This window comes from Mirounga angustirostris, unplaced genomic scaffold (assembly GCF_029215605.1).
Source record: "Mirounga angustirostris isolate CCGP_5_RB_7025 unplaced genomic scaffold, mMirAng1.0.hap1 SCAF_13, whole genome shotgun sequence".
NCBI lineage: Eukaryota > Metazoa > Chordata > Mammalia > Carnivora > Phocidae > Mirounga > Mirounga angustirostris.
The window spans coordinates 44609793-44637386 of NW_026991721.1; the positions used below are offsets into that span (position 1 = coordinate 44609793).

Here is a 27594-nt window from a genome sequence, read left to right on the forward strand (position 1 = left end):
TGGGCAAAGTGACGAGTTAAGCTGCAAAGTGGTTACTGCAAAGTCCTCAACTGATCTTTAGGAGCTTTGGAACTTAGACAACCTTTCAGACTTGTTCTAAATTGCAGCAAGAGGACCAGATCTCATAGGCTACCTTTGTGGCAGAGGCGTAACTTTCGGTGAGGGAGCTCCCTTTGAGCTGAAAGCAGTTACTAGTTAGGGGCTCAGATATGAGCTGTCAGCAGCCAACAAACCTGGCAGCTAGGGATTGATGACTTTGGTTCTGATTGAGAAATCTGGGCAGTGCACCTGAACCTACACTAGAAGAGATAAGAAAGTAGAAAGTCTTATCAAAAGGTGAATAAAATACTTCAGGTGAGAGATAATGACAGCTTGGTAGTCAGAGGTGGTTGGATTTGGGATATATTTCAAAGGATTTACTAATGGATTAGATGGCAGGGGAGAGAGGAATCAAGGGTATCTTCAAAGATTTTTGGCCTGAACAACTGAAAGATGTTGCCTCATTAATTTAATGAGAAGTGATGGCTAGTAGATTTTTGTCTTAAAGCAGCTGTATTGACTGAAGAATGTAACTAACCTCTTATCTCATTTACAATTTCTAGCTGCATTAAAGAACATGGGTTTATAATTTTCTGTTCCGATAATAGCAATTGCCTAAATTGATCCAATTAGAAGTTTAAAAATTGAATAGACTCATCACCTTGGAATAAATTAAAATTTTGTCAAATAATTATCCTTAATGAAATAAACTCAGGATTAAAGTCAAATACTTTTAAACTTTCAAAGATAGGTAATTCTTATGATAAGCATCCATTTCCAAAGGTGTGAAATAGTGAGAAATCTTCCTAAGTCATTTTAAGAAAAGAGCATAACCCTGATATCAAAACTGAGCACTGATAACAGTAAAAGAAGAAAATACAGATTAATCTCATTTGGGAATTTAGATTAAAAACCCTAGTAAAAGCACTAATAAATCTGATTCAAGAGTACTTGAGGACATTAGCAAAATGGTGGCATAGGAATTTCTACTGGTCATCTCCTCCCAGAAATGTCAAACAATTATCTATACATGAAATACCTTCATGAGAGCCAGGATTCCAGGTGAGATTGCAGCACTGGATGAAGCACAGAAGTAAGAAAGGATGAATTGAGAAGGGTAGGAAAGATTGATTCACAAAACCGCTATTTCCCCTTCTCCAAGCCAGAGCAGCCTAGACCAGAGAGAGAAGGAGAATAAAGTGAGTGCTTACCTTTACTATGGACCCTAGAGCCAGCACGCCCTATTGCCAGGTAGACTCCTGGAGCCCTAGGTGACTTTGTGTAGGCTCCTGAGAACCCAGTCCCTGGCTCACCCCAGACTTGCCTACTTCAGCAGCCCAGACACCTCCTGTGGCCCCTGGTAGCTTTGAGGGCTTAGCTGCTGGTGGGCTACCATGAACCAAGCCCCTGACTCAGCCTGATGCCTGCCAGATCCAGCAGCCCCAGGCAGCTCCCATGGCTCCAGGCTCTCAGAGGACCAATGAACCTAGGCTTCTGGCCGATCTGGTGCTGGTTGGCTCCTGCAGCCCAAGGTGGCCCAAGGTGGTTCTCACAGCTCCAGGCAACTTCTTCAGCTCCAACCTCCCAGTGGACTCCTGTGAACCCAGATTCTGGCCTACCCAGAACTGGCTGGTTCTTGTGGCCCTAGGTAGTTCCTGTGGCTTCTGGCTCCTAATCAATGCCTGCAAACCTGGGCTCCAGGGGGGCACCTGTGAACCCAGAGTGCTGGCAAGGCCCAGCACCAGACTGACTACAGCTACCCAAGCTTTCAACTTGCAAGTACTCCAGTAGCAAGCCTGCCCACAGACACCACCAATCTGCCTACCCAGAATCTGTGGACAGGCTGAGTGATGAAGGGTTCTGTCTGTTGAAGCCAGTCAGCAGAGACTGGAAGAAGTCCCAATGTCCTCAAATGTGCAGACATCAACACAAGGCCAATATCATGAATAATCAAGGAAACTAATAAAATCAGTGACTGTAAAAAAAATAAAGATTTATGAGTTGTCTGACAAAGAATTCAGAAGAATCCTCTTAAAGAAACTCGGTGAACTACAAGAAAACACAGACAACTAAATGAAAAACAATGCATCAATAAAACACAAAGTTCCACAAAGAAATAAATCATAAAATGAGCAGAAATCTGAGAACAGAAGACTAATAATGATTGAACCAAAAGATTTAATAGAGGTCTTAAAAAGCAGACTTGACTAAGCAGAAGAAACAGTGAACTAGAAGAGAGGCCATTTGAAATTACATAATTAGAGAAACTATGAGATAACATTTAAAGATGCAATCTATGCAGTCTTAGAGTCTCAGAAGGGCAAGAGAAAGAGAGAGAAAGGAGCAGAAACCTCATTTAAAATAATAATGGCTGAGAACTTCCCAAATCTGAGGGAGATTTAGATACCCAAGTTCATGAAGCTAATAGGTCAAAATTTCAACCCAGTGATCTTCTCCAAGACATATTATAATAAAACTGTCTAATATCAAAGAAAAAGAGAACATTTTAAAAGCAACAAGAGAAAAACATATTCTCACATGAAAGATATAGAAAACAAAAGTCAACTGAGTAAATTTGAAGATCTAATTGGTTTTGTCAAATGATTCATGAATTGGGCAGCGTCCCATCCAGCAGGTAGAGGGGAGCTCCAAGCACTTGTACAAAATGGAAGATTTTTATAGGAAGGAGGGTAGAGCAAGAAAGTTATTAGTAAAAGGAAAGGATTGTTTCAGGCAAGGTTACTTTCCATTAAAGGGAGGAACAAGAGATTTTATCATGCAGATTACCTCATCCTCCTTTGGGGGATTGAGAGGGTCCATGTGACAGATTCATTGGTGCCCATCAGAAAATTCCTAACTGGCAGGTTAAGACTACATTTCTGGGGAGGTTGAACTCCAGTTAGATTAGGTACTAAGTACTGGTTTGGGGACTCAGCCTAAGTGATGCCATTTTAGTTCTGTGGTTTTCTTTTTAACAAAGGAAATCCCCATAAGGCTGTCAGTGGGTTTCTCAGCAGAAACCTTTCAGGCTAGGAGAGTGAGATGATATATTCAAAGTGCTGAAAGAAAAAGACTGCCAACCAAAAATATTTTACCCAACAAAGTCATCTTTCAGAAATGAGGAAGAGATAAAGATTTTTCTAAACAAAAGTGGAAAGAGTTCATCACACCTTGACTTGCTTTACAAGAAGTGCTGAAAGGAGTTCTTCAAGATGAAATGAAAGGATGCTGATTAGTAGCAAGGAAATATATGAAAATCTATTATGCTGGTAAAGGTAAGTATATAGGGCGCCTGGGTGGCTCAGATGGTTAAGCGTCTGCCTTCGGCTCAGGTCATGATCCCAGCATCCTGGGATCGAGTCCTGCATTGGGCTCCCTGCTCCTTGGGAGCCTGCTTCTCCCTCTGCCTCTCTCTCTGTCTCTCATGAATAAATAAATAAAATCTTTTAAAAAAAAAGGTAAGTATATAGTCAAATTCAGAATATTTTAATACTATGAAAAGGTGATGAATTAATCATTTAACTCTAGTATAAAGATTTAAAGGGAAAATATTAAAAATATGGTAACTACAATAATTTTTAAATGGATACAAAATATAAAAATAGGTAAATTATGACATCAAAATATAAATTATGTGGGGGACTAAAAGGGTAAAGTTTTGTATATGATTGAAGTTTGTATTAGCTTAAAATAGACTGTTATATCTGAAGATGTTTTATGTAAGCCTCATGGTAACTGCAAAGTAAAAACCTATAGTGGATACTCATAAGATAAAGAGATGGGAATCAAGGCACACCATTACAAAAAATTATCAACCCAGAAAGAAAGACAGCAAAATAAGAGGAAAGGAATAAGGGAACTACAAAAAGCAAGAAAACAATAAGATGGCATTAGTAAGCCTTACCTATCAATAATTACTTTAAATGTAAATGGATTAAATTCTTTAATTAAAAGGCATTTCAGCTCTAAGGACACAGGCTTATAGTGAAGGGATGGAAAAAAAGATACCCTTGCAAATGGAAAACAAAATAGAGCAGGAGTAGCCATACTTAGACCAGAAAAAATAGACTTTAAGTCAAAAACTGTATCAAGAGACAAAGAAGTATTTCTATAATGATGAAGTGATCAATTCATCAAGAATATGTAACAATGGTAAATATATGCAGGCAGCATCAGAGCAAATATGTTGAGCAAGTGCTAACAGATTTGAAGGGAGAAATAGACAAAAATACAATAATAGGAGAATTCAGTACTCCAATTTCAACAATAAATAGATCATCCAGACAGAAAATCATTAAGGAAATACTGGACTTGAACCATACTTTAGACCAAATGGACCTAACAGACATATACAGAGCATTCCACCCAACAGAAGCAGAATACACATTCTTCTCAAGTAAATGTGGAATATTCTCCAGAATAGATCATATGTTAAGTCACAAAATAAGCCTTAGCAAATGTAAGAAGACTGAAATAATACCAAGTATCTTTTCTGACCAAGATCAATAACTATAAACCAGTAACAGGAGGAAAGCTGGAAAATCACAAATGTGTGGAAATCAAAAGAGAAAAAAAATCTTGAAACAAAAGGAGATGGATGTACAATATACCAAAACTTATGGGGTACACCCAAAGCCATCTATATTTACAGTGCAATCCCTATCAAAATTCCAATGATATATATCACAGAAATAGAAAAAAAATCCTAAAATTTGTATGTAACTACAAAAGACTCCAAATAGGCAAAGTAATCCTGAGAAAGAAGAACAAAGCTGGAGGCATCACACTTCCTGCTTTGCAGGAAAGCTTCAAAACTACATGGTACTAGCATAAAAACAGACACATAAATCAATGGAACAGAATAGAGAGAGAGCCAAGAAATAAATCCACACATATACAGTCAACTAATACTTGGCCACAGAGCCAAAAACTCAATGTAGTCTTTTTTAATGTGTTGGGAAAACTGAATGACCACATGCCAAAGAATAAAACTAGATGCCTAACTTACATCCCTTACAAAAATTAATTTGAAATAGATTAAATACTTAAATGTAAGAACTGTAACTGTAAAGCTATTAGAAAAAAAAAAAAACAGGGGAAATGTTCCTTGACATTGGTCTTGACAAAGTTGTTTTTTTTTTTTTTTTTTGGATATGATACTAAAAGTGTAAGCAACAAAAGCAAAAGTAAACAAGTGTGACTATATCAAGTTAAAAAGCTTCTGCATGGCAAAAGAAACAATCAGCAAAATAAAAGGCAATCTACAGAATGGGAGAAAATATTTAGAAACTGTTTTCCATAGGGAAAAACCAACAATCTAGTTTAAAAATGGGCAAAGGTCTCTTTCTGCCATTGTGGAACCTGTGGAGGCCTTCTGGGAACAGGACTCCTAAAATGACAAATATGTCTGGAAAGCTGTGGTCCAAGGCCATTTTTGCTGACTATATGTGGGGTCTCCAGAACCAGAGGGAGCACACAGCTTTTCTTAAAATTGAAAATGTTTATGCTCAAGATGAAACTGAATTCCATTTAGGCAAGAGATGTGCTTATGTGTACAAAGCAAAGAACAACACAGTTACTCCTGGTGGCAAACTGAACGAAACCAGAGTAATCTGGGGAAAAGTAACTCATGCTCATGGAAACAGTGGCGTGGTTTGTGCCAAGTTCCAAAGGAACCTTCCTCCTGAAGCCATTGGCCCTAGAATCCTTGTGATGCTCTACCCCTCAAGGATTTAAACCTACTGAAAAGTAAATAAATAAAAGTGCAGATTTGGAAAAAAAAAAAGGCAAAGGACTTGAAAAGGCAGTTTTTCCAAAGAAGACATACAATGGCCAATAGGTACATGAAAAGAAAGCTGGACATCACTGATCCTCATGGAAATGCAAATCAAAACCATAATGATATCTCACCTCATACTGGTTAGAATGGCTAAAATCAAAAAGACAAGAGACAACAAGTGTTGGCAAGGCTATGGAGAAAAGGAAATGGTTGTGCACTGTTGGTGGAAATGTAAATAAATATAGCCACCATGGAAAACAATATGTAGGTTCCTCAAAAGATTAGACGTAGAACTACCATTAGATCCAGCACTCCCGCTTCTGGATATCCCAAAGGAATGAAAACACTATCTTGAAGAGATATCTGTACTCCCATGTTTATTGTGGCATGATTTTTAATAGCCAACATGTGGAAACTACCTAAGTATGTATCAACGCATAAATGGATAAAGAAATGTAGTATGTATACATAAACAATGAAATATTATTCAGCCATAAGAAAGAAGGAAATCCCGCTTTTTTTTTAAAAAAAGATTTTGTTTATTTATTTGACAGAGAGAGACACAGCAAGAGAGGGAACACAAGCAGGGGGAGTGGGAGAGGGAGAAGCAGGCTTCCTGTGGAGCAAGGAGCCTGATGTGGGGCTCGATCCCAGGACGCTGGGATCATGACCTGAGCCGAAGGTAGCCGCTTTACCAACTGAGCCACCTAGGCGCCCGGAAATCCCACTTTTTGAGACAACATGGATGGAGCTTGAGAGCATTTATGCTAGTGGAATAAGTCAGACAGAAAGAGGTAAATACTATATATTCTCACTTATATGTGGAATCCAAGAAAGCTGAACCAATAGAAATAGTGTAATGGTGATTGTCAGTGGCTGAAGGGTAGGGAAAGTGAGGAGGTATTGGTCAAAGGGTACAGACTCCTATTTATTAGATGTTAAGTCCTGGGGATCTAATGTGTAGCATGGTGATTATAATGAACAATAATACTACATTATATGCTTAGAAGTTTTTAAGAGAGCAGGTCTTAATTTTTTTTTTACCACAAAAAGAAATGGTAATTATATGAAGGGATGGAAGTGTTAACTAACTTCATTGTGATAGTCATTTTGCAATATATACATGTATCAAATCATTATACTGTATACCTTAAACTTACATATGACAACAATATCTTAGTAAAGTTGGGAAAAAAGAGTACATTGGAAAAAAAACACCAAGAAAGATTTATTTTACAAATGCAGTGGGGATTACTATTAATAAATCTATTTGTGTAACATATCACTAATAGTCCAAAGAAAATAAAAGATACAACAGTAATAGAGTAATAATACTAGCTCACATTTTTTGAATCCTATAGTGAGCTATGGTCTAGGTACTGTTTTAAGTGATATCTGTGTATCTATATATATGCACACACATATGTACATATACACATGAACACACAGTTTATATAAAAATTTCATGAGGTAAATAATATTTTAGTTTTCATTTTAGATGAGAAAAACTGAGACACAGAAAAGTTTAGTAACTTGCTTAAATTCACACAGTTACTATGTGCAAGAGTTAAGATGTGAGCCAAAGAAGAACCTGTAATGTTAAGCCACTATGCGAAGTTGCCTCTCAATATATAAAAAATAACAATGCTATAAGATTTATAATTTGCTAACATTTATCAGGTGGTTATTATGTGCCAGATACTACTCTAAGCACTTTGAGTTAACTCATCCTCACTATAGCAATATGATGCAGATATTTTTATTATTATTTTTATTTTACAGATTAGTGAGGTAGAGAAGGAAGGGTTAAGTTAACACCTCAAGATTACTTCTCTACTGCCCTACTAAATGGTGAGTTAGGTTTTGGATCCATGTAATCTGCCTTCAGAGGAGATGCTGTACTGCCTCCAAAACATTTGAACATTCATTCCTGATAATAAACAAAAGAAAACAATGCAAAATCAACCACCAACCAACCAGAAACTATGTTCTTAAACTAAATTAAAAGGATGCTTCCTTAAAATTATTTTTAAAAATCTATCTAAAATTCCATTGTATATCATGCTTCATGAAGTTTTAAACACTAAATATATTACCATTAAATTTAGTAACGGGGTATGCTGCATTAAATCAACATGACTTATTTATTTAATTTAAAAAAATATTTATTTAAGAGAGAGAGCAAGTGTGTGTGGGGGGAGGGGCAGAGGGAGATGGAGAGCAAGAGAATCTCAAGCCAACTCCCGCTGAGCATGGAGTCAGATGCTGGGCTCCATCTCATGACCCCTGAGATCATGACCTGAGCTGCAATCAAGAGTTAGACGCTTAACTGACTAAGCCACCCAGGCACCCCTAAATCAACACTATTTAAAAAAAAAAAAAACCTTTTTTGGAGATATAGTATAAAATATATGAAAACCATTCAATGAAAAAAATGAAACCACACCAATACATAATTGAGATGAAGTCATGAATAGGGAATTCACAAAAATATAATTATAAGTTGGTGATCTAAAAAGAAGGGCAGTGAAGAAATAAGAAAGTGAAGGTGAGATACTCAGTAAAGGGTGCATTGTCAAACTAGTAAAATAACCTTGCTAAGGAACTCCAGGAGTCAGTGTAGAATCAGCTAGCGTCAGTTAATCTCTGTTACCTCCAGTGACAAAAGGAGCTAGAGTATTTACATACCATCCTCTGTTGCTCAGGACAAGTTAAGGGTTACTCCTTGAAGAGAGAGGATGTTTGTTGATTTTCTGGCACTTCCAGCCAGCGCAGCACACTGAGAGGGTTTCTAGCTCCAGACAAAGACCCAAAGCAGTTGGAAGTCTGGCTTGCATCATAGTGGTGAGGTCTGGGGCTGGGGGATGAGGCTGGGGTATTGACAGTGTGTACTGCAACATTATAACAACACATTTTTGAATACTGATACTGACATCCACACTTTTCAGGAGTTAATATTTTTTTTCTATAAGTAGAATGACAAGAACAGAATCTCATTGTAATACCTATCTGTTCAGGAGAATTTGGAAAAAGCAACTTATCTGGACCTCAACTAAGGAGCTTATTTATTGAAGAAATGAAAAAACCTTGCTATAACCCAGTTCATCTATAAAATATTGGTGCTCAGAAACAAGTGCTAATACAATCATATCTGCTTGTTGGCAAGTCTTCTATTAATAAAAGAGAACATGATTTCTGTTTTAAGATCAGAAGGGACTAGACTTATTTTAATCCTGTGAACCAATCATCTTGCAAACTGTATGAGAAATGATGCTGTCACCTTGCAATATACAAACTATAATTTTCTTCCATTGCATGGGAAGAGAGACTCTGAATTTATCTTCAGTTCTGACAACCGTATGAAAAGATTAATGAACATTTTCCAGGTCTTATAAGCATTAAAATACCAAAGCTCTTAAAAATTGTTCCAAATGGCTAGATCCTAGCATGGTGTCTGATACATAGTAGATACTTAAAAGATATTTTTTGAGGCTCAGTTACCATTAGTACTAAACTTTCTGGATTAGATTGATCCATTCTTTTATTTATTCTGCAAACATTGAGTATCTACACCACATCAGACACAGTGCTAATTTAGAATTTTACCTAGATGGATCTATATATTATTTGGCAGAGAAAAATAACTTGAGTCTCTTAGTAATGTTATTTATATATTTAACCTTAGAGCTGTTCCCACATACAGAGGAAATCTTTACCCTTAATGCAAATTTTAGAGACTTGTCTTTCTCAAACTTCCTATATCTGTTTAAGTCTTTCTTTCTCTGCATTGCCATTTCTTATTCTAGCTGTTTGACAGCTTCTTTTATAGTAGAACAGCTCACTAAAAACTCCTGAGAACTTTACAGACCATTACACAGAGAAGTAGTCTCCCCAATTCCTGCCTTCTTAGAACATTGCATTTGATTGATAGATCAGTTTGAGGCTAGTGAGTACTGTCATAGTTTCACTTGTTCTTTAGATGTTCTGAAATTGTTGATCAGTAGTAATTTTATGCTTGCCAAGGACTCCTAATCCCACTGCTCTGGAAATCACTAAGTTCTTGTGTTCGCTAATTGTTTTAGGTTTCAGTTTAGTCACCTCCGAAATTTTGTATCTTCTGTGACAGTTTTCTGATTCATAGAAAAGAAGAAAGTGATTCTTTTTTCCTGGAGTTGTGAAAATACGATGAGATACAATAGGAAAGAGCTTTGTAGACAATAAGGCTTCTAGGTATGTAAGCTATTATTACTGCTACCACGGTTACTACCACCACCATAGTCATTTAAGAGTTGATGACCTTGGCTAAGTTACTTTTCTGAGCTTCCATGTCCTCATTTATACAAAGACAGCCTCTGTGTTCAATTCTACCTCAGCATCAGGAGAGATTTTACTGAGGAAGCTATCCTAGAAGAGAATTTTGAAAGATGAGTCATTCTTAGCTTTGGAGAAAGGGAAGACAGACATTTCAGGTAAAGTTAGCAGTGTGAGCAAAGCTGAAATAGTCTGGTGATTTGGAACTGCAAACAATTTGGCAGGAGCCTCTCTGCAGTGACTCTTAATGATAAGATTCCACAGGGAGGATCAGGCCAAAGCAAGCAGTTAAGACTGAATTCCTTAGTAATGTGGTGGCCCTGAATGATTTGAAGCAAAAATAAGAATCATAACTACAAGGAGGGTGGACCATGTCATGGGAAAATAGTAGTGAAGGTAAGACCCAACTAATAACAGTATTTATGGTGTACTAAATACGTATTTGACATTGTGTTGAGCATTTTACATGTATTATGTCATTCAATCCTAAGAAAAACTATGAAAGTTAGATCCTCATATTACCTCCATTTTACAGATGAGGAAATAGAAGGTCAAAAAGGTTATACACATAGTAAGTAACAGAATGTAAGTCTTTCAGACTTCACAATCTACATTCTTAATTACTGCACTGTACTGCATAATTTTATTTTAAAATTCTTGTTTCCTGAACTTATGTGGAAGCTGTTAAAAACTGTGTTAAAAATTAGATCATAGGCTCTTTGAGTTGGAGGATATTTTGTCCATTTAACATAATCCTCTGTCCAGTGCAGTGATCCCCTGTGATCCATGCATGCCCTGTGAGTGATGCCCTGTGAATAGTCTTGTTCTACTTCAGCACATGCTCTGTGACAGGAGCTCAGTATAGAAAGAATGTGTCCCTAATAATTGTCCTCATATTGAGCTGAAGCATCTGTTTTTATCTGTTGTCATGGTCTCAGTGAATTGAACTGAAGATCTCTTTTAACTTAAGAATTTTCAGTCAGATCTTTCATTTCTTCAATCAGTATTATTATTATTTTTATTTTTTAGTAAACAAAAGCAAATCCAGATTTCTCCCATAATCATTGTAGGCTGTTCACTCTCCTTATACATGTTTGTTCAGTTATGAATTGCCAGCCATCTGAGAAAGGCAGTATATGTGACAATTAAGAGTGTCGGCTTTGGAGCCACATAACATTGAGTCAGACAATCCAAGCTTTACCACCTTCTAGCTATGTGACAATCAGGTATTTTTTTTTTTTCTTCTGTGCTTCTCTGTGCTTCAGTTTCCTCATCTGTAGAACAAATAATAGAGCAATTAGCATGTAATAGATATGTAAACATGCTAGTCAACCAACATTTCCTTCTAATTAATGTGTAATTAGTTCTTCTTTTATAAAGTTTACTAATACAATAGTCATTATGGTAGATTGTTGCAATGATAGTGTACTAATGTTATAAAGTTTTTATAATATGTTGAATTGTTTGCAATGGGAAAGTGGCCTTTAGGATAGAATTCAAAATTCTTTCTATGGTATTCCACACTTACCAATTTAAATTTGACCTTGTTCCCTCTTGACCCTCAATATTTTTTTGTGCCTCTCTGTCACTGCTCCTATAGTTCCTTGTCTTGTGATGGCTCCTTCCACCATATCTGTTTATACAAATTCTATTATTATAAAGTTCAGTTCAATGCTGTATCCCTTCTGAGGTCTTTTTCATTGCTCATATTTATGACCCCCTGTGGTGATAATCACTTTCCATTTTGCACATTATTTATTTATTTATTTATTTTTAAATTTTATTTTATTATGTTATGTTAGTCACCATACAATACATCATTAGTTTTTGATGTGGTGATCCACGCTTCATTGTTTTTGTATAACACCCAGTGCTCCATGCAGTACGTGCCCTCTTTAATACCCATCACCAGGCTAATCCATCCCCCCACCCCCTTCCCTCTAGAACCCTCAGTTTGTTTCTCAGAGTCCATAGTCTCTCATGGTTCAACTCTCTCTCCAATTCCCCCCCCTTCATTTTTCCCTTCCTTTTCCTAATGTCCTCCATGCTATTCCTTATGTTCCACAAATAAGGGAAACCATATGATAATTGACTTTCTCTGCTTGACTTATTTCACTTAGCATAATCTCCTCCAGTCCCATCCATGTAGATGTAAAAGTTGGGTATTCATCCTTTCTGATGGCTGAGTAATATTCCATTGTATATATGGACCAGATCTTCTTTATCCATTCATCTGTTGAAGGGCATCTCAGCTCTTTCCAGTTTGGCTATTGTGGACATTGCTGCTATGAACTTTGGGGTGCATATGGCCCTTCTTTTCACTACATCTTTGTCTTTTGGGTAAATACCCAGGAGTGCAATTGCTGGGTCATAGGATAGCTCTATTTTTAATTTTTTGAGGAACCGCCACAGTTTTCCAAAGTGGCTGTACCAACTTGCATTCCCACCAACAGTGTAAGAGGGTCCCCTTTCTTCGCAACCTCTCCAACATTTGTTGTTTCTTGCCTTGTCAATTTTTGCCATTCTAACTGGTGTAAGGTGGTATCTCAATGTGGTTTTGATTTGAATTTCCCTGATGGCTAATGATGATGAACATTTTTTCATCTATCAGCTAGCCATTTGTATGTCTTCTTCAGAGAAGTGTCTGTTCATGTCTTCTGCCCATTTTTTGACTTGATTATTTGTTTTTTTGGGTGTGGAGTTTGGGAAGTTCTTTATAGATCTTGGATACCAGCCCTTTATCTGTAGTGTCATTTGCCCATTTTGCACATTAAGTAATAATAATGCAGCTCAGTAAAGACTTCTATAAAGTCCATGGAATGGAATAACTTGAATCAACAACCTCTACCTCCAATTCTGCTTCTTAGAACTCATCTCCTACCTTTCCTTTCTTCCTCACTGCTTTCTGACTACTCTGGTTTTTTTTTTTTTTTTTTTTCCTCTTCCTTGAATATGCCAAGTATTCTTAAGGCTCAAAGCTTTTTTACTTGTTATTTTACTTGCAGAAGACTTTTCCTTCAGATATCCTTTGACTTGCTCCCTCATTTTATTTGGGGCCTTCACTAAGTGTTACTTGTCAGAGAATACCATCTTCTCTGACCACTCTATCAAAATAGCAGCCCCAGCTTCACTCTCAAATCTTTACTCTGTTTTTTTTTTTTTAATATTATAGTCTCATATTATGCCATATATTAATGCATTTGTATTTCTGTTATCTGTCTCACAAATAGAATGTAAGATTCAAGAGGATAAGGATGTTATCTGTTTTGTTTATAGCTAAATTCTTTTTGAGGAGAGCGTGTGGTATTTAGTATGTGTTCAATAAAAATTTTCTGAATGAATGAACAATGAATGAATAAATAGAACTGCTTTTGCTAACATAGTTTCCTACCTCCCCACTATCCTGGGAACATTAGAAATAGGATCTCAGTTGGGTTCTCAATTCTTTTATCAGTGCCTTTATTAAAACATAAATTTGGCAAGGGAAACAAAAGCAAAAACGAACTTTTGGGACTTCAGCAAGATAAAAAGCTTCTGCACAACAAAGGAAACAGTCAACAAAACTAAGAGGCAACCCACAGAATGGGAGAAGATATTTGCAAATGACATTACAGGTAAAGGGCTGGTATCCAAGATCTATAAAGAACTTCTCAAACTCAACACCCAAAAAACAAATAGTCCAGTCAAGAAATGGGCAGAAGACATGAACAGACACTTCTCCAAAGAAGACATACAAATGGCTAGCTGATACATGAAAAAATGTTTAACATCACTAGCCATCAGGGAAGTACAAATCAAAACCACAATGAGATACCACCTTACACCAGTTAGAATGGTGACAATTACAAGACAGGAAACAACAAATGTTGGTGAGGATGTGGAGAAAGGGGCACCATCCTACACTGTTGGTGGGAATGTAAGCTGGTACAGCCACTCTGGAAAACAGTATGGCGGTTCCTCAAGACATTAAAAATAGAGCTACCCTATGACCCAACAATTGCACTACAGGTATTTACCCCAAAGATACAGATGTAGTGAAAAGAAGGGGCACATGCACCCCAATGTTCATAACAGCAGTGTCCACAATAGCTAAGCTGTGGAAGGAGCTGAGATGTCCTTCAACAGATGAATGGATAAAGAAGATGTGGTTCATATATACAATGGAATATTACTCAGCCATCAGAAAAGATGAATACCTACCATTTGCATTGACATGGATGGAACTGGAGGAGATTATGCTAAGTGAAATAAGTCAAGCAGAGAAAGACAATTATCATATGGTTTCACTCATATGTGTCACATAAGGACTAGTGTGGAGGACCATAGGGGAAGGGAGGGAAAACTGAAGGGGAAGAAATCAGAGAGGGAGACAAGCCATGAGAGATTCTGGACTCTGGGAAGCTAACTGAGGGTTACATAAGGGAAGGGGTGGGGGATGGGGTAACTGGGTGATAGGTATTAAGGAGGGCATGTGTTGTGATGAGCACTGGGTGTTATATACAACTAATGAATCATTGAATACTACATCAAAAACTAATGATGTACTATATGTTGGCTAACTGAACATAATAAAAAAAATTCCACTAATCAAATAAATAAATAAATAAATAAATAAATAAATAAATAAATATCATACCACTAAGTGAATTCTACCTTAATGTAAAAATAAAATAAAACAAAAAACCCCATAAATTTAATGAACAGAAAAAATACATATGAAAACTGATAGTAGTATTTTTAAGTGAAAAGCTAAACATAGAAATGATTCCTTCTTCTCTACAAATCCAGCTCTGCTGGATGTCCTTCTCATACTAACAGCAGTTAAAGTGTAACAGAATCCTTAGTGCTCCTGTCATTGTCATTTCATGTTTAACAGCCATCACCTGTGACTCTGAAGAACTGCCCTCAGCTGCTGGAAACATCCCACCTCTGGTCCCAGTTCCCACTGTGGGCAGCTCTTAACCAATGACTAAGGGGCATGGAAATATAAATACTTCATCCCCCTGGTCCTCTTATAGGGACTTCTTCCACGTTTTCTGTACTGTTTTCAGAGCACCAGGTGGATTTCAACTAAAGATATCCTCTGTCAGATTGTGCTAAACACTGCATGCACCTTTGCTTGGCCCCTTTCAAATCCTACCTTCTACTCCTCTACTATTTTTCTCTAGGAACACACTTTCTAGTACATAACTTTCACATGAATCCTATTCTCAGGGTCTACTTCTGGGAAATCCAAACTGAAGCTAAGAGAGAGGGTGTCTGTATTTAGTTGGTCTCCCCAGTGGCCTGTGCTGTGGGTCAGCTAGCACAGAGCCTCGACTCTCTTATCTTCCCTGAGAGTTCAGGTGTGGGTATCATCTATGGTCCTTCTAGGACCCACAGGCCCCTGGGTGTATCCTTGTCTACATACTTACCTCTCTAGATAAATTTGAAACCTTCTACTTTGCCTATAAACTTAATAGGGGAAAGGAGGAGAAAAAGAAGTTTTGTGTGTGTTTGTAGGGGGAATAGGGCACACCTTTTCCTTTTTGGTTCTGTAATTACTCTATTTCTCTGTATTACTGTCCCCACCCTCCAGTTCAAAAGTCATTAGAGTTTCTAATTCTGTTCATTTTGTTTCTCTCTTCCCCATAATATTTCCTCTGTCATATTATGTCCTTTATTAGTGAAGAGTATTGTCTAAACTGTCAGCTCTCTAATTACAGTACAGCATAATTACAACTATGTTAAGCAATTGTTTGTTGTGCATGTCACCTCTAGTTGATTATGAGGTGCTTAAGGGCAGGGTCCATGTCTTATTGATTGTATTTTTCCCACAGTGCTCAGCACAGCACTGTGCATACATTACACATGTGATTAAATATGTCTTGAACAAATTATGTTGTCCAGATTGATATTGAAAGGGCATAGATTTTGGGTTTTTTTTTTTTAGTCTCATCTTGCTCTCATCTCTGAGAAGAATAATTATTTTCCTCTTTGAAAACTTGTGGTTTGTTTTGTTAATTGTTAAAAAGTAGGCTTAAATTAATCTGCTTATACTTGGGTACTTGGTGAAATTTTATAGGGTGAAAAGTCATTTGTTGAGTGAAGAGGATTCTTTCTGTTCATCTAATGCTAATTACCACCCATCATTGAACTATCTAGAGCTTGAAGATTTATTTATTAAAGAGATTCTAAAGTGAACCTCACCCATTGGGACATCAGGTTAAAACCAACTTAATGAGACTGTGTAAATTATTAGTGTGATTAACAACGCCTTTCACAGTCTGAAGAAGATCAGTTTCATCTGCCTCTCACTAAATAACTTGCTGAAATTGCATTCCTGGAGGTTGTTTAAATTTTTAATTCTTATATGAACAAATGGCAAATCTAGTATGAATTTCAGATAACGCTTGAAGTGTAGTGAGTTCTGAAGCAGAAACTGAGATAAGGAAAAGGAAAAAAAGTGATTAGCTATGAGAAAATAGATGCCATTTTTTAAAAATGAGGAAGCATACAAGAAGTGAATATTCTACCATTATCTTACAAAGAGAAAGGAATTCCCTCCTAAAGTACATCTGTGTACATTCAATTAACAATTGATCAAATATCTATTAAGTAAGGGCTACACTATGCTGAGTCTTTGAAAGAATTGAAGATCCAGTGTCTGGTCCCAGCTGGGAGTTTACAATTTGGTTAGGAAAACACTGATACACTTGAAGCAATAGTGAACTTTATAATACAGTACATAGAACCTGCTACATTGTACTGCTCTGATCTACAGCCTTTTCCTTGATCATTTGAACATATTGTTCCTTTAACTTTCCTGGTTCAGCACTTCATTGTCTCTTGCTTTGAATATTGTGATAATATTTAAGCTTGGAGTATAGTTAGTGCTCATTTATTTGTCCTCTGAGTAAGTAAGTGAATGGCTCAGAATCTGAAGATTATGAAGAATTGGAGGGGAAGAAAGGGTTCTGGAGTAGTCAGTGTAAAGATTGCCTATAGAAGATATTACTTAAATTAAAAGCCAAAAACCAGATAATCCAGTTAAGAAATGGACAGAAGACATGAATAGACATTTTTCTAAAGAAGACATGCGGACAGCTAACAGACACTTGAAAAGATGCTCAACATTACTCATCATTGGGGAAATACAAATCAAAACTACAATAAGATATTACCTCACACCTGTCAGAATGGCTAAAATTAACAACACTGGAAACAACAGATGTTGGCAAGGGTACAGAGAAACAGGAACCCTCTTACACTGTTGGTGGGAATGCAAACTGGTGTAGCCACTCTGGAAAACAGTATGGAGGTTCCTCAAGGAGTTTAAAATAGAACTATCCTTTAATCCAACAATTGCACTACTGGATATTTACCCAAAAGATACAAAAATACTGATTTGAAGGGATACATGCACCTTGCTGCTTATAGCAGCATGATCAACAATAACCAAATTACTTGGAAATAGCCCAAATGTCCATCAACTGTTGAATGGGTAAAGAAGATGTAGTGTGTATATATCTAATGGAATATTGCTCAGACGTCAAAAAGAATGAAATCTTGCCATTTGCAACAATGTGAATGCAACTAGAGTGTATTATGCTAGGTGAAATAAGTCAGAGAAAGACAAATACCACATGATTTCACACATATGGAATTTAAGAAACAAAACAGATGAATATAGGGAGAAAAGCGGGGGGGCGGGGAAGAGAGGGAGGCAAACTATAAAACAGACTCTTAACTCTTGAGAACCAACTGAGGGTTGCTGGAGGGGAGGTGGGTGGGGGGATGGGCTAGATGGGTTATGGGTATTAAGAAGGGCACTTGTGATAAACACTGGGTGTGATATGTAAATGATGAATCACCAAATTCTACCCCTGAAACTAATAATATGCTATATATTAACTAACTAGGATTTAGATGAAAAACTTGAGACAATAAATAAATAAATAAATAAATAAATAAATAAAAGCTGCATGGGAAACCTGGTAGAAAGAGGGCAAACACAGTGAGGGAGCTGGGCTGTCTGTCAAAATTCTCAGAACTGGATGACTACAAATAATAAAGAAATATTTTTTTTGGTTTTAGAGATTTTTCTGAAATATGAAGTTCATAAAGAGCCAGGCTAAAGTTTCCATCAGAGAGGAGATGTTTAGATAACCACTAGAAAGGTATTTTATTCAAATGATCTGAAAAACATTGTGAGCTATATGCTGATTTCAAATAATTCTAGTATATTTATTAAAAATGTCTATTTATGATTGTTAACCTTTTCAGTTACACAAATATGAAAACAATAAACGACTTATTTTCTTTAAAATATTCTCTAAGATGTTTAATTAATTTAGTCTGATAATCCCTAAATTTCAGTTATCCTGTAACTTGAATAGTTTTTGTAAAGCAAAAACCTGATCAAGTTATTCCTTTGCTTAAAAACCCTTATTGGCTCCCTATGATTTTAGGGTAAAGTTTGAAGTCCTTAGAGGCATGAGGAAGTAAGATTATAATGCTTACTGAGTGCCAGGCACCATCCTAAGTGCTTTATATATGATATACAATTTCATATATATGTTAATATATGATTATGTTTAATGATTCTTACAACATCCTTATGTGGTATATACCATCATTATTTCCATATTGTATGGAGGAAAGTTAAGGTTACCTTGATAACATAATCAGTCATATGACTAATATGTGGTAAAACTGGTATCCAGATCTAGGCAATTAAACTCCAAAGATCAAGGTCTTAACCACTATATTCCACTGACTCCTGAAAGGAGGCAAATGTCTAATGGCATTAGGCTAAAATGGCTTGATACATCCATCATGTCATATGAAGATCATCTAAGCAAAGTAAAAATTGGTGGTTACCAGTATTTACTTCTCTGATTTCTTTTTAGAGTATTTCCTTAGCTAATGACTTTCATTCTCATCACTGAAAAAAATAATTTATAGTCAATTGCCATGGTCTAGAAGTTGTTTCCTCCCTCCTTCCCTTATTTCCTTCCTTAATTTTTTCTTTTATAGGTGATTTTTCATATCTCTTTCTGATTCATTCATCTCCATTTTAGAGTTTAATACTCAAAGGCTTATTTTTTCCTTTATTTCTAAGTTCTTGGAGGTAACCTTTATATAGTAGCTAAGAATATAGATAAAATTTTGAGCTAGATTGTCTGGTTGAATCCTAACACCCCAATTAGCTGGCTTTTGAACCATGGGTCTTTCTATGCCTCAATGTGTAAATGTGCCTCCTGTGTAAATTGGGGTGGTGATGGTAATAATACTAACCTCCCAGGGTTGTTGTGAGGATCAAATGAAATAATATTTATTTATTTATTTATTTTTATTATTATGTTATGTTAATCACCATACATTACATTATTAGTTTTTGATGTAGTGTTCCATGATTCATTGTTTGCGTATAACACCCAGTGCTCCATGCAGAACATGCCCTCTTTAATACCCATCACCAGGCTAGCCCATCCCCTCACCCCCCTTCCTTCTAGAACCCTCAGTTTGTTTCTTAGAGTCCATAGTGTCTCATGGTTCATCTCCCTATCCAATTTCCCCGGCTTCATTCTTCCCCTCCTGCTATCTTCTTCTTCTTCTTCTTCTTCTTTTTTTTTTTTTTTTTTTTTTTAACATATATTGCATTATTTGTTTCAGAGGTACAGGTCTGTGATTCAACAGTCTTACACAATTCACAGTGCTCACCATAGCACATACCCTCCCCAATGACTATCACCCAGCCACCCCATTCCTCCCACCCCCCCAACACCCCAGCAACCCTCAGTTTGTTTCCTGAGATTAAGAATTCTTCATATCAGTGAGGTCATATGATACATGTCTTTCTCTGCTTGACTTATTTTGCTCAGCATAACACCCTCCAGTTCCATCCACGTCATTGCAAATGGAAAGATTGCATTCCATTTGATGGCTGCATAATATTCCATTGTATATATATACCACATCTTCTTTATCCATTCATCTGTCAATGGACATCTTGGCTCTTTCCATAGTTTGGCTATTGTGGACGTTGCTGCTATAAACATTGGGGTGCACATAACCCTTCAGATCCCTCCATTTGTATCTTTGGGGTAAATACCCAGTAGTGCAATTGCTGGATCATATGGTAGCTCTATTTTAAACTTTTTGAGGAACCTGCATACTGTTTTCCAGAGTGGTTGTACCAGCTTGCATTCCCACCAACAGTGTAGGAGGGTTTCCCTTACTCCACATCCCCGCCAACATCTGTGGTTTCCTGACTTGTTAATTTTAGCCATTCTGACCGGTGTGAGATGGTATCTCATTGAGGTTTTGATTTGGATTTCCCTGATGCCGAGCAATGTTGAGAACTTTTTCATGTGTCTGTTGGCCATTTGGATGTCTTCTTTGGAAAAATGTCTGTTCATGTCTTCTGCTCATTTCTTGATTGGATCATTTGTTCTTTGGGTGTTGAGTTTGATAAGTTCTTTATAGATTTTGGATACTAGCCCTTTATCTGATATGTCATTTGCAAATATCTTCTCCCATTCTGTCGGTTGTCTTTTGGTTTTCCTGACTTTGTCTTTTGCTTTGCAAAAGCTTTGCAAAAGCTTTTTATCTTGATGAAGTCCCAATAGTTCGTTTTTGCCCTTGCTTCCCTTGCCTTTGGCGATGTTACTAGGAAGAAGTTGCTGCGGCTGAGGTCAAAGAGGTTGCTGCCTGTGTTCTCCTTTAGGATGTTGATGGACTCCGGTCTCACATTTAGCTCTTTCAACCATTTGGAGTCTACTTTTGGTGTGGTGTAAGGAAATGGTCCAGTTTCATTCTTCTGCATGTGGCTGTCCAATTTTCCCAACACCATTTGTTGAAGAGACTGTCTTTTGCCATTGGACATTCTTTCCTACTTTGTCGAAGATTATTTGACCATAGAGTTGAGGGTCCATTTCTGGGCTCTCTATTCTGTTCCATTGATCTATGTGTCTGTTTTTGTGCCAGTACCATGCTGTCTTGATGATGACAGCTTTGTAATAGAGCTGGAAGTCCGGAATTGTGATGCCACCAACTTTGCTTTTCTTTTTCAACATTCCTCTGGCTATGCAGGGTCTTTTCTGGTTCCATACAAATTTGAGGATTATTTGTTCCATTTCTTTGAAAAAAGTGGATGGTATTTTGATAGGGATTGCATTAAATGTGTAGATTGCTCTAGGTGGCATTGACATTTCACAATATTTGTTCTACCAATCCATCAGTTTGGAACATTTTTTCCATTTCTTTGTGTCTTCCTCAATTTCTTTCATGAGTATTTTATAGCTTTCTGAGCACAGATTCTTTGCCTCTTTGGTTAGATTTATTCCTAGGTATCATATGGTTTTGGGTGCAGTTGTAAATGGGATTGACTCCTTAATTTCTTTCTCTGTCTTGTTGTTGCTGTATAAGAATGCCACTGATTTCTGTGCATTGATTTTATATCATGCCACTTTACTGAATTCCTGTATGAGTTCTAGCAGTTTTGGGGTGGAGTCTTTTGGGTTTTCCACATAAAGTATCATATCATCTGCAAAGAGTGAGAGTTTGACTTCTTCTCTGCCGATTTGGATGCCTTTTATTTCTTTTTGTTGTCTGATTGCTGTGGCTAGAACTTCTAATATTATATTGAATAGCAGTGGTGATAGTGGAAATCCCTGACGTGTTCCTGACCTTTGGGGGAAAGCTCTCAGTTTTTCCCAATTGAGAATGATATTTGCTGTGGGTTTTTCATAGATGACTTTTATGATATTGAGGTTTGTACCCTCTATCGCTATATCCTATATCTGTGAAGTCCATTTAAATAAAGTCCAATTAAATAATTAAAAGTAATAAATAAATAAAATTAAAATGATTTCTCTTTTCCAGAGAAATAAAAGAACTAAAATCTAACCAAGTCAAAATCAAAAATGCTATTAATGAGGTGCAATAAAAAATGGGGGCTCTAACTGCTAGGATAAATGAGGCAGAAGAGAGAATTAGTGATATAGAAGACCAAATGATGGAAAATAAAGAAGCTGAGAAAAAGAGAGATAAACAACTACTGGATCACGAGGGCAGAATTCAAGAGATAAGTGATACCATAAGATGAAACAACATTAGAATAATTGGGATCCCAGAAGAAGAAGAAAGAGAGAGAGGGGCAGAAGGTATATTGGAGCAAATTTTAGCAGAGAACTTCCCTAATGTGGGGAAGGAAACAGGCATCAAAATCCAGGAGGCACAGAGAGAACCCCTCTCAAAATCAATAAAAATAGGTCAATACCCCGACATCTAATAGTAAAACTTACAAGTCTCAGCGACAAAGAGAAAACCTTCTATGCTTTTTTCACGCCCAGCTAGTATATTTAAAATCACTTTCTGAACTCTACTTCTGAAATCTTACTAATGTCCGTATTGATTAGGTCCCTGGCAGTCGGTACTGCCCCTTGTTCTTTTTTTTTGAGGTGATTGTTTCCATCTTGTCATTTTGTCCAGAGGAGAATAGACGAATGAGAGAACAAAATGCTAACAGGGTAACAATGTCTCCAGAAAATATATACTAAACAAATCAGAAGAGACATGAAACTGGTGGAAAAGAAAGGGAAAGAAAGAAAAAGAAAAAGAAAAAGATAAAAACAAACAAATACAAAACCAAACAGAATATGATCAAATATGATCAGGCTGGTGCATAGATCAGTGCCACACACTAGATTTTGGGCGTATTTTGGTCTGTTAGAAGAAAGTGCCTCCCAAAATTTTAAAGAAAGAAAAACGTATATATGCACAAAAATAAGGGTTAATATGATGAAGGGATGGAATATGACTGTAAAGATGGAAATTATAAAAGATTTAATAAAAGGAATTGATAAGATAAAAAATTGGTTGGAAAAAGAAAGAAGAGGATTTAAAAAAAAAGGGAGAGAATGTGATCAGGCAGGAGACTAGAACAAATCCATACACTAGAGATTTAGGGGATATTTTGATCTGTTAGAAGAAACTGTATCCCAAAATTTTGAAGAGAGAACAACTTATATATATATATATATATATATATATATATATATATATATATATATATACCAAAAATAAGGTTAACTAATATTAAGGGATAGAATATGACTCTAAAAATGAAAAATAAAAAAGATTTTTAAAAAAAGGATAGATAGGATGTTGGTTGAAAAAGGGAAAAAGAAAAATTAAAAAACAAAGGAAATTTAAAAAACAAATTAACTTTGAAAGACTAAAGAATCATGGGAGAAAAGCCATGAATTCTATGTGCAGTGTTCCCCTATCGCTGGCGTTCTGCCATTCTCTTTGATCGGTAAACTTGGTCTTGGCTGGCTGTTCCTTGTGATCTTCTGGGGGAGGGACCTGTTGCCGTGGTTCCTAAATGTCTTTGCTGCAGGCGGAATTGCCCCACCCTTGCTGGGTCTGGGACAAGTAATATGCTCGGGTGTGCTCTCAGGAGCTTTTGTTCTCTGCAAGCTTTCCCGACAGCTTTGGAGGATGAGAGTGAAAATGGCAGCCTCCCAATCTCCACCCCAGGGGAGCCGAGAACTCGGGGCCCCACTCCTCAGTGAGCCCCCAAAGAAAAGCAGTCACTCCTGTCTCCCCGGTCTCTGGCCGCACTCCGTGCTGACCTGGCCTGTGACCGAGCGTTTCTATCTCTGGCACACGACCCCGTGTGGAGTCTCCAAACCCAGCAGATCCCTGCAGTGCACTCCCACGTGGCTCCTCCCGGGGGAGGAAGGGGAGTCTCCCTGGATCTGCCGCTTGTTGGGTCCCTGCTGGAAGAGCAGTGGCCCGACTGTGCCATGGATCATGGTTTATGGCAACCCCTAGCTGAGAGCCCACTCCTCTGCTCCATCTCTGCAGCCGGCTTCTCTGCTCCAATACCTGGGAACTCTGCCGCAGGCAGGCACCCCCAGTCTTTCTGTCACCCCGAGGGTCCTGAGACCACACTGTCCCGTGAGGGTTCCACCCCCTGCTTAGCCACTGGAGCGACGTCCCTCAGTGGAGCAGACTTCTAAAAGTTCCGATTTTGTGCTCTGCTGCTCTATCACTTGCCAGAAGTGGCCGACGGAGGCCCCCTCCCCCACCGCCTGTCTTCCCGAATATGGTCTCGGATTCACTTCTCCGCACGTCCTACCTTCCAGAAAGTGGCCGCTTTTCTGTTCAGAGAGTTGCTGCTATTCTTTTCTTCGATCTCCTGTTGAGTTTGTAGGTGTTCAGAATGGTTTGATCCCTATCCAGCTGAATTCCTGGGACTAGACGAAATCCAGGTCTCCTACTCCTCCGCCATCTTGCTCCTCAAATGAAATAATATTTAGAACAATGCCTGGCTTATGATAAGGATGGCACATGTAGTAGCTACATAGCCCTCAAATCCTGACAAGAAAGAGAGCCTTTGGCTGAATAATGACTTAGCCATAATTGACCTTTTAAGAGTATTGGGGAAAGAGGAAGTCAGTAAACTAGATTGGAAGAGGTGTAGTCATAGACAAGAATAAAACCAATACAGCAGTGCTGCTTCCAGCTAGAGGAGAGGGGAGATGGAAAGGAGGGTAAAAAGTTGCTCTCAAACCTTGTCTTTTTGTGAGAATACTTAAGGAAAAGGAAACTCAGCTATTCTGCAGCTTGCCTTCCCACCTGCCCATTAAAAACTTCATCATATAACACTAACAGTTACAATTTACTGAGTATCTATTAGATGCCATTTTTCAAAGGAGACTGAAGTCTAATTAAGTTCTATAGATTGCCAAGTATTATATTTAAGAATTTTAAATTTAGGTTAAAACCTAACCCAGAAAATAACCCTGTTTCCTACGTTCCTAGCCACATTCTGGAACCACACTCTTCAGGAATGGGTAAGGAGAGTGAATAAAATTTTACTGGACAAGATGAAGATATATATATATATATATATATATATATATATATATATATATATAGACACTTTTGTTTTCAAAAATATTTCAAGTGCCTTGGTGAAGGAATATACATTCAGTGAATTTTTATTTAGGGGCCACCATGTGCTAGGCACTACTCTAGATGTAGGACACCTCATAAGCAATACAGCAGTCCCCCCCCTTATTTGTCATTTTACTTTACATGTTTCACTTACCTGCAGTGAACTGCAGTCTGGGAGCAGATGATCCTCCTTCGGACTTCTCTCAGAAGGTTGGTAGTAGCATAACAATATGTCTCAGTAACTATGCCATTCACCTCACTTCATCTCATTAGGTAGGCATTTTATGATCTCACATCATCTCCAGAAGAGCAGTGAGTATGGAATAATAAGATACTTTGAGTGAGAGAGAGAGAGACCACATTCACATAACATTTATTACAGTATATTATTATAATTGTTCTACTTTATTATTAAATATTGTTAATATCTTCCTGTTCTTAATTTATAAATTAAACTGTATCATAGATATGTATGTATAGTGTATATGAGGTTTGATACTATCTGCAGTTTCAGGCATCCACTGGTGGTCTTGGAACCCACAGATAAGGGGGGCCCAGTGTAGGCACAATTCCTGCCTTCCACAAGCTCATGGACAGAGAAGAAAGAATGCTATCACTTTTATAAATATAAATAAAAGCTTGAGATTATTGATTGATTACTAGGACATGCTCAAGGAATAAATTGCTCCTATAGAACATTTTTTTGTCATGAATAAACAATTTGTGATTCTCTTGTTCTGAATGGCTCACTATAATAGGTCTTCTTCAGACTTACCAAATTGAGCCTCTGTCTCATAATACTTCCATAAATATTTCTTTGTTCTCTGGGAGCTTATATTCTCTTCTTTTTTCTTATATTCTCTTCTTGAATTCTCATCTATCAGTATCAAGTATGATTCCCTTTATCAGTATGTTAAAAAAAGGACAAATTCTGTTACTCCACAGTCTGAAGCAATTCAAACTATAAAGTATCATACTGTGTTAATGGAAAAAACACTTCTGAAGGGGAGAAATTATTCATCAAGGGCATTGTATAAACAAGAGCAAAAAAGAATTTGGAATTACGATGAGCTATAGCAGACGAAGACAAAGAGAACTCTGTATTTATACCATAGTTTCCCAGGGAAAGAATTCAGTGGGGAATTTGTGCCTCTCCTACCTCTTTTTCTTATAACTTGTTTGCAATATAAATGGCTTTTCTATGACTAAGCAGTTCAGGCAGTTTTAATGAAATTCAGATTCTTTCATATCTAATTGTCTGGTTCTAAAGTGCCAAAGCTATTACTCTCTGGTGGGTGTTTGGTGATTTTTGCAAGATGGGTCACAGCCCAGCTTCTCAAAAACATAGATTAGTAAAAAGCTGATATATGTTAAGAAAGTACAGTCTCATTAGCTAGATCATTAATAATTTGTTTTTAGAGAAACCCCAGGGTCACTTAACATGGAGATGACACTCTCAGTCTTGGACGGCAAAGAGGGCCACATTAACAAGACATCATGGGAAATTTTTATGCTACTACTGCCTTAGTTGGGGCATGGGATGGGTTGATACTGTATTATCTAGAAACTTTCATAAACATTTCATTAAAAAGGAAAAATAAGGCTTTTTAAAAAATTTTTAAAGCACATGCTTCAAACAGAAGTACAGCTTTTCCTTTATGATTAAACACATAAATCTCATCAGTATCTCCCAGGAGAAAAGCTATTTTTATTGCATCAGTAACAAAGCTGTTCTGAGAAAACTAGTATCATTTAAAGTTGATTAGACCAGTTATTTCTTTTGAACATGAGCAACAAACTATTCAAAATTTAGAAGGGATCTCGATAAATACTCTTTAATATATTAAATTCACAAGGAGTATATTTGACTATCACTTTTCAAAGGTATTTTGGGAAAAAGAAACAAAATAGTGAAGAAAAATAAAAGGCAAAAAATTCAAAATAACCCCCACTTGATTCCGAAATGTTTTATTTATTTTTTATTTTTAAAGATTTTATTTATTTATTTGACAGAGAAAGAGCAAGAGAGGGAACACAAGCAGGGGGAGTGGGAAGGGGAGAGGCAGGCTTCCTGCTGAGCAGGGAGCCCAGCGCGGGCTCAATCCCAGAACCCTGGGATCATTACCTGAGCCGAAGGCTTAATGACTGAGCCACTCAGGCGCCCCCCAAAATGTTTTAAATTGAATGATCATTTTCCATATATTGGATTGTAATTTCAATGAAGCATTGATCAAATCTTCATTGCCTAGAAAAATACCTTTCATGTAATAGAAACAGTCATTCTTCCACTTAATCAGTGTTTACTAAGTATCTCCTATGTTTTGAGTACTGAAATGTTTAGTATATGTTGCATACATACACAAAAATGTAATGTATAATATTAAAAAGCCTCATTTATTTAATGGTGGATGGTGAGCAAAAAACATGTTCTCAAAATCTCTGTGCAAAACCCAGAATAGGTAGCATGAGGTAGATTGCTAGACTGAGAGTTCAGAGCCCTGGGTTATAATACT

At 37.1% G+C, this 27594-nt stretch overlaps 2 protein-coding genes across 2 annotated transcripts in view; both read left to right on the forward strand.

The window, feature by feature from the left end:
* Nucleotides 1-27594, forward strand: part of LOC129046364 (disks large 1 tumor suppressor protein-like) — a 562187-nt gene that overhangs the window by 213239 nt on the left and 321354 nt on the right. The gene's annotated exons all lie outside the window — the stretch shown is intronic.
* LOC123856692 (large ribosomal subunit protein eL33-like) lies at nt 5185-6374 on the forward strand. Its single transcript, XM_045892828.3, has one exon. The coding sequence runs from the start codon at nt 5368-5370 to the stop codon at nt 5773-5775; it is 408 nt and encodes a 135-aa protein (XP_045748784.1). The 5' UTR covers nt 5185-5367; the 3' UTR covers nt 5776-6374.

Bases quoted from the DNA above. Each gene is read 5' to 3' on its own strand.
- LOC123856692 (XM_045892828.3), top strand. From the start codon at position 5,368: ATGGGCAAAGGTCTCTTTCTGCCATTGTGGAACCTGTGGAGGCCTTCT.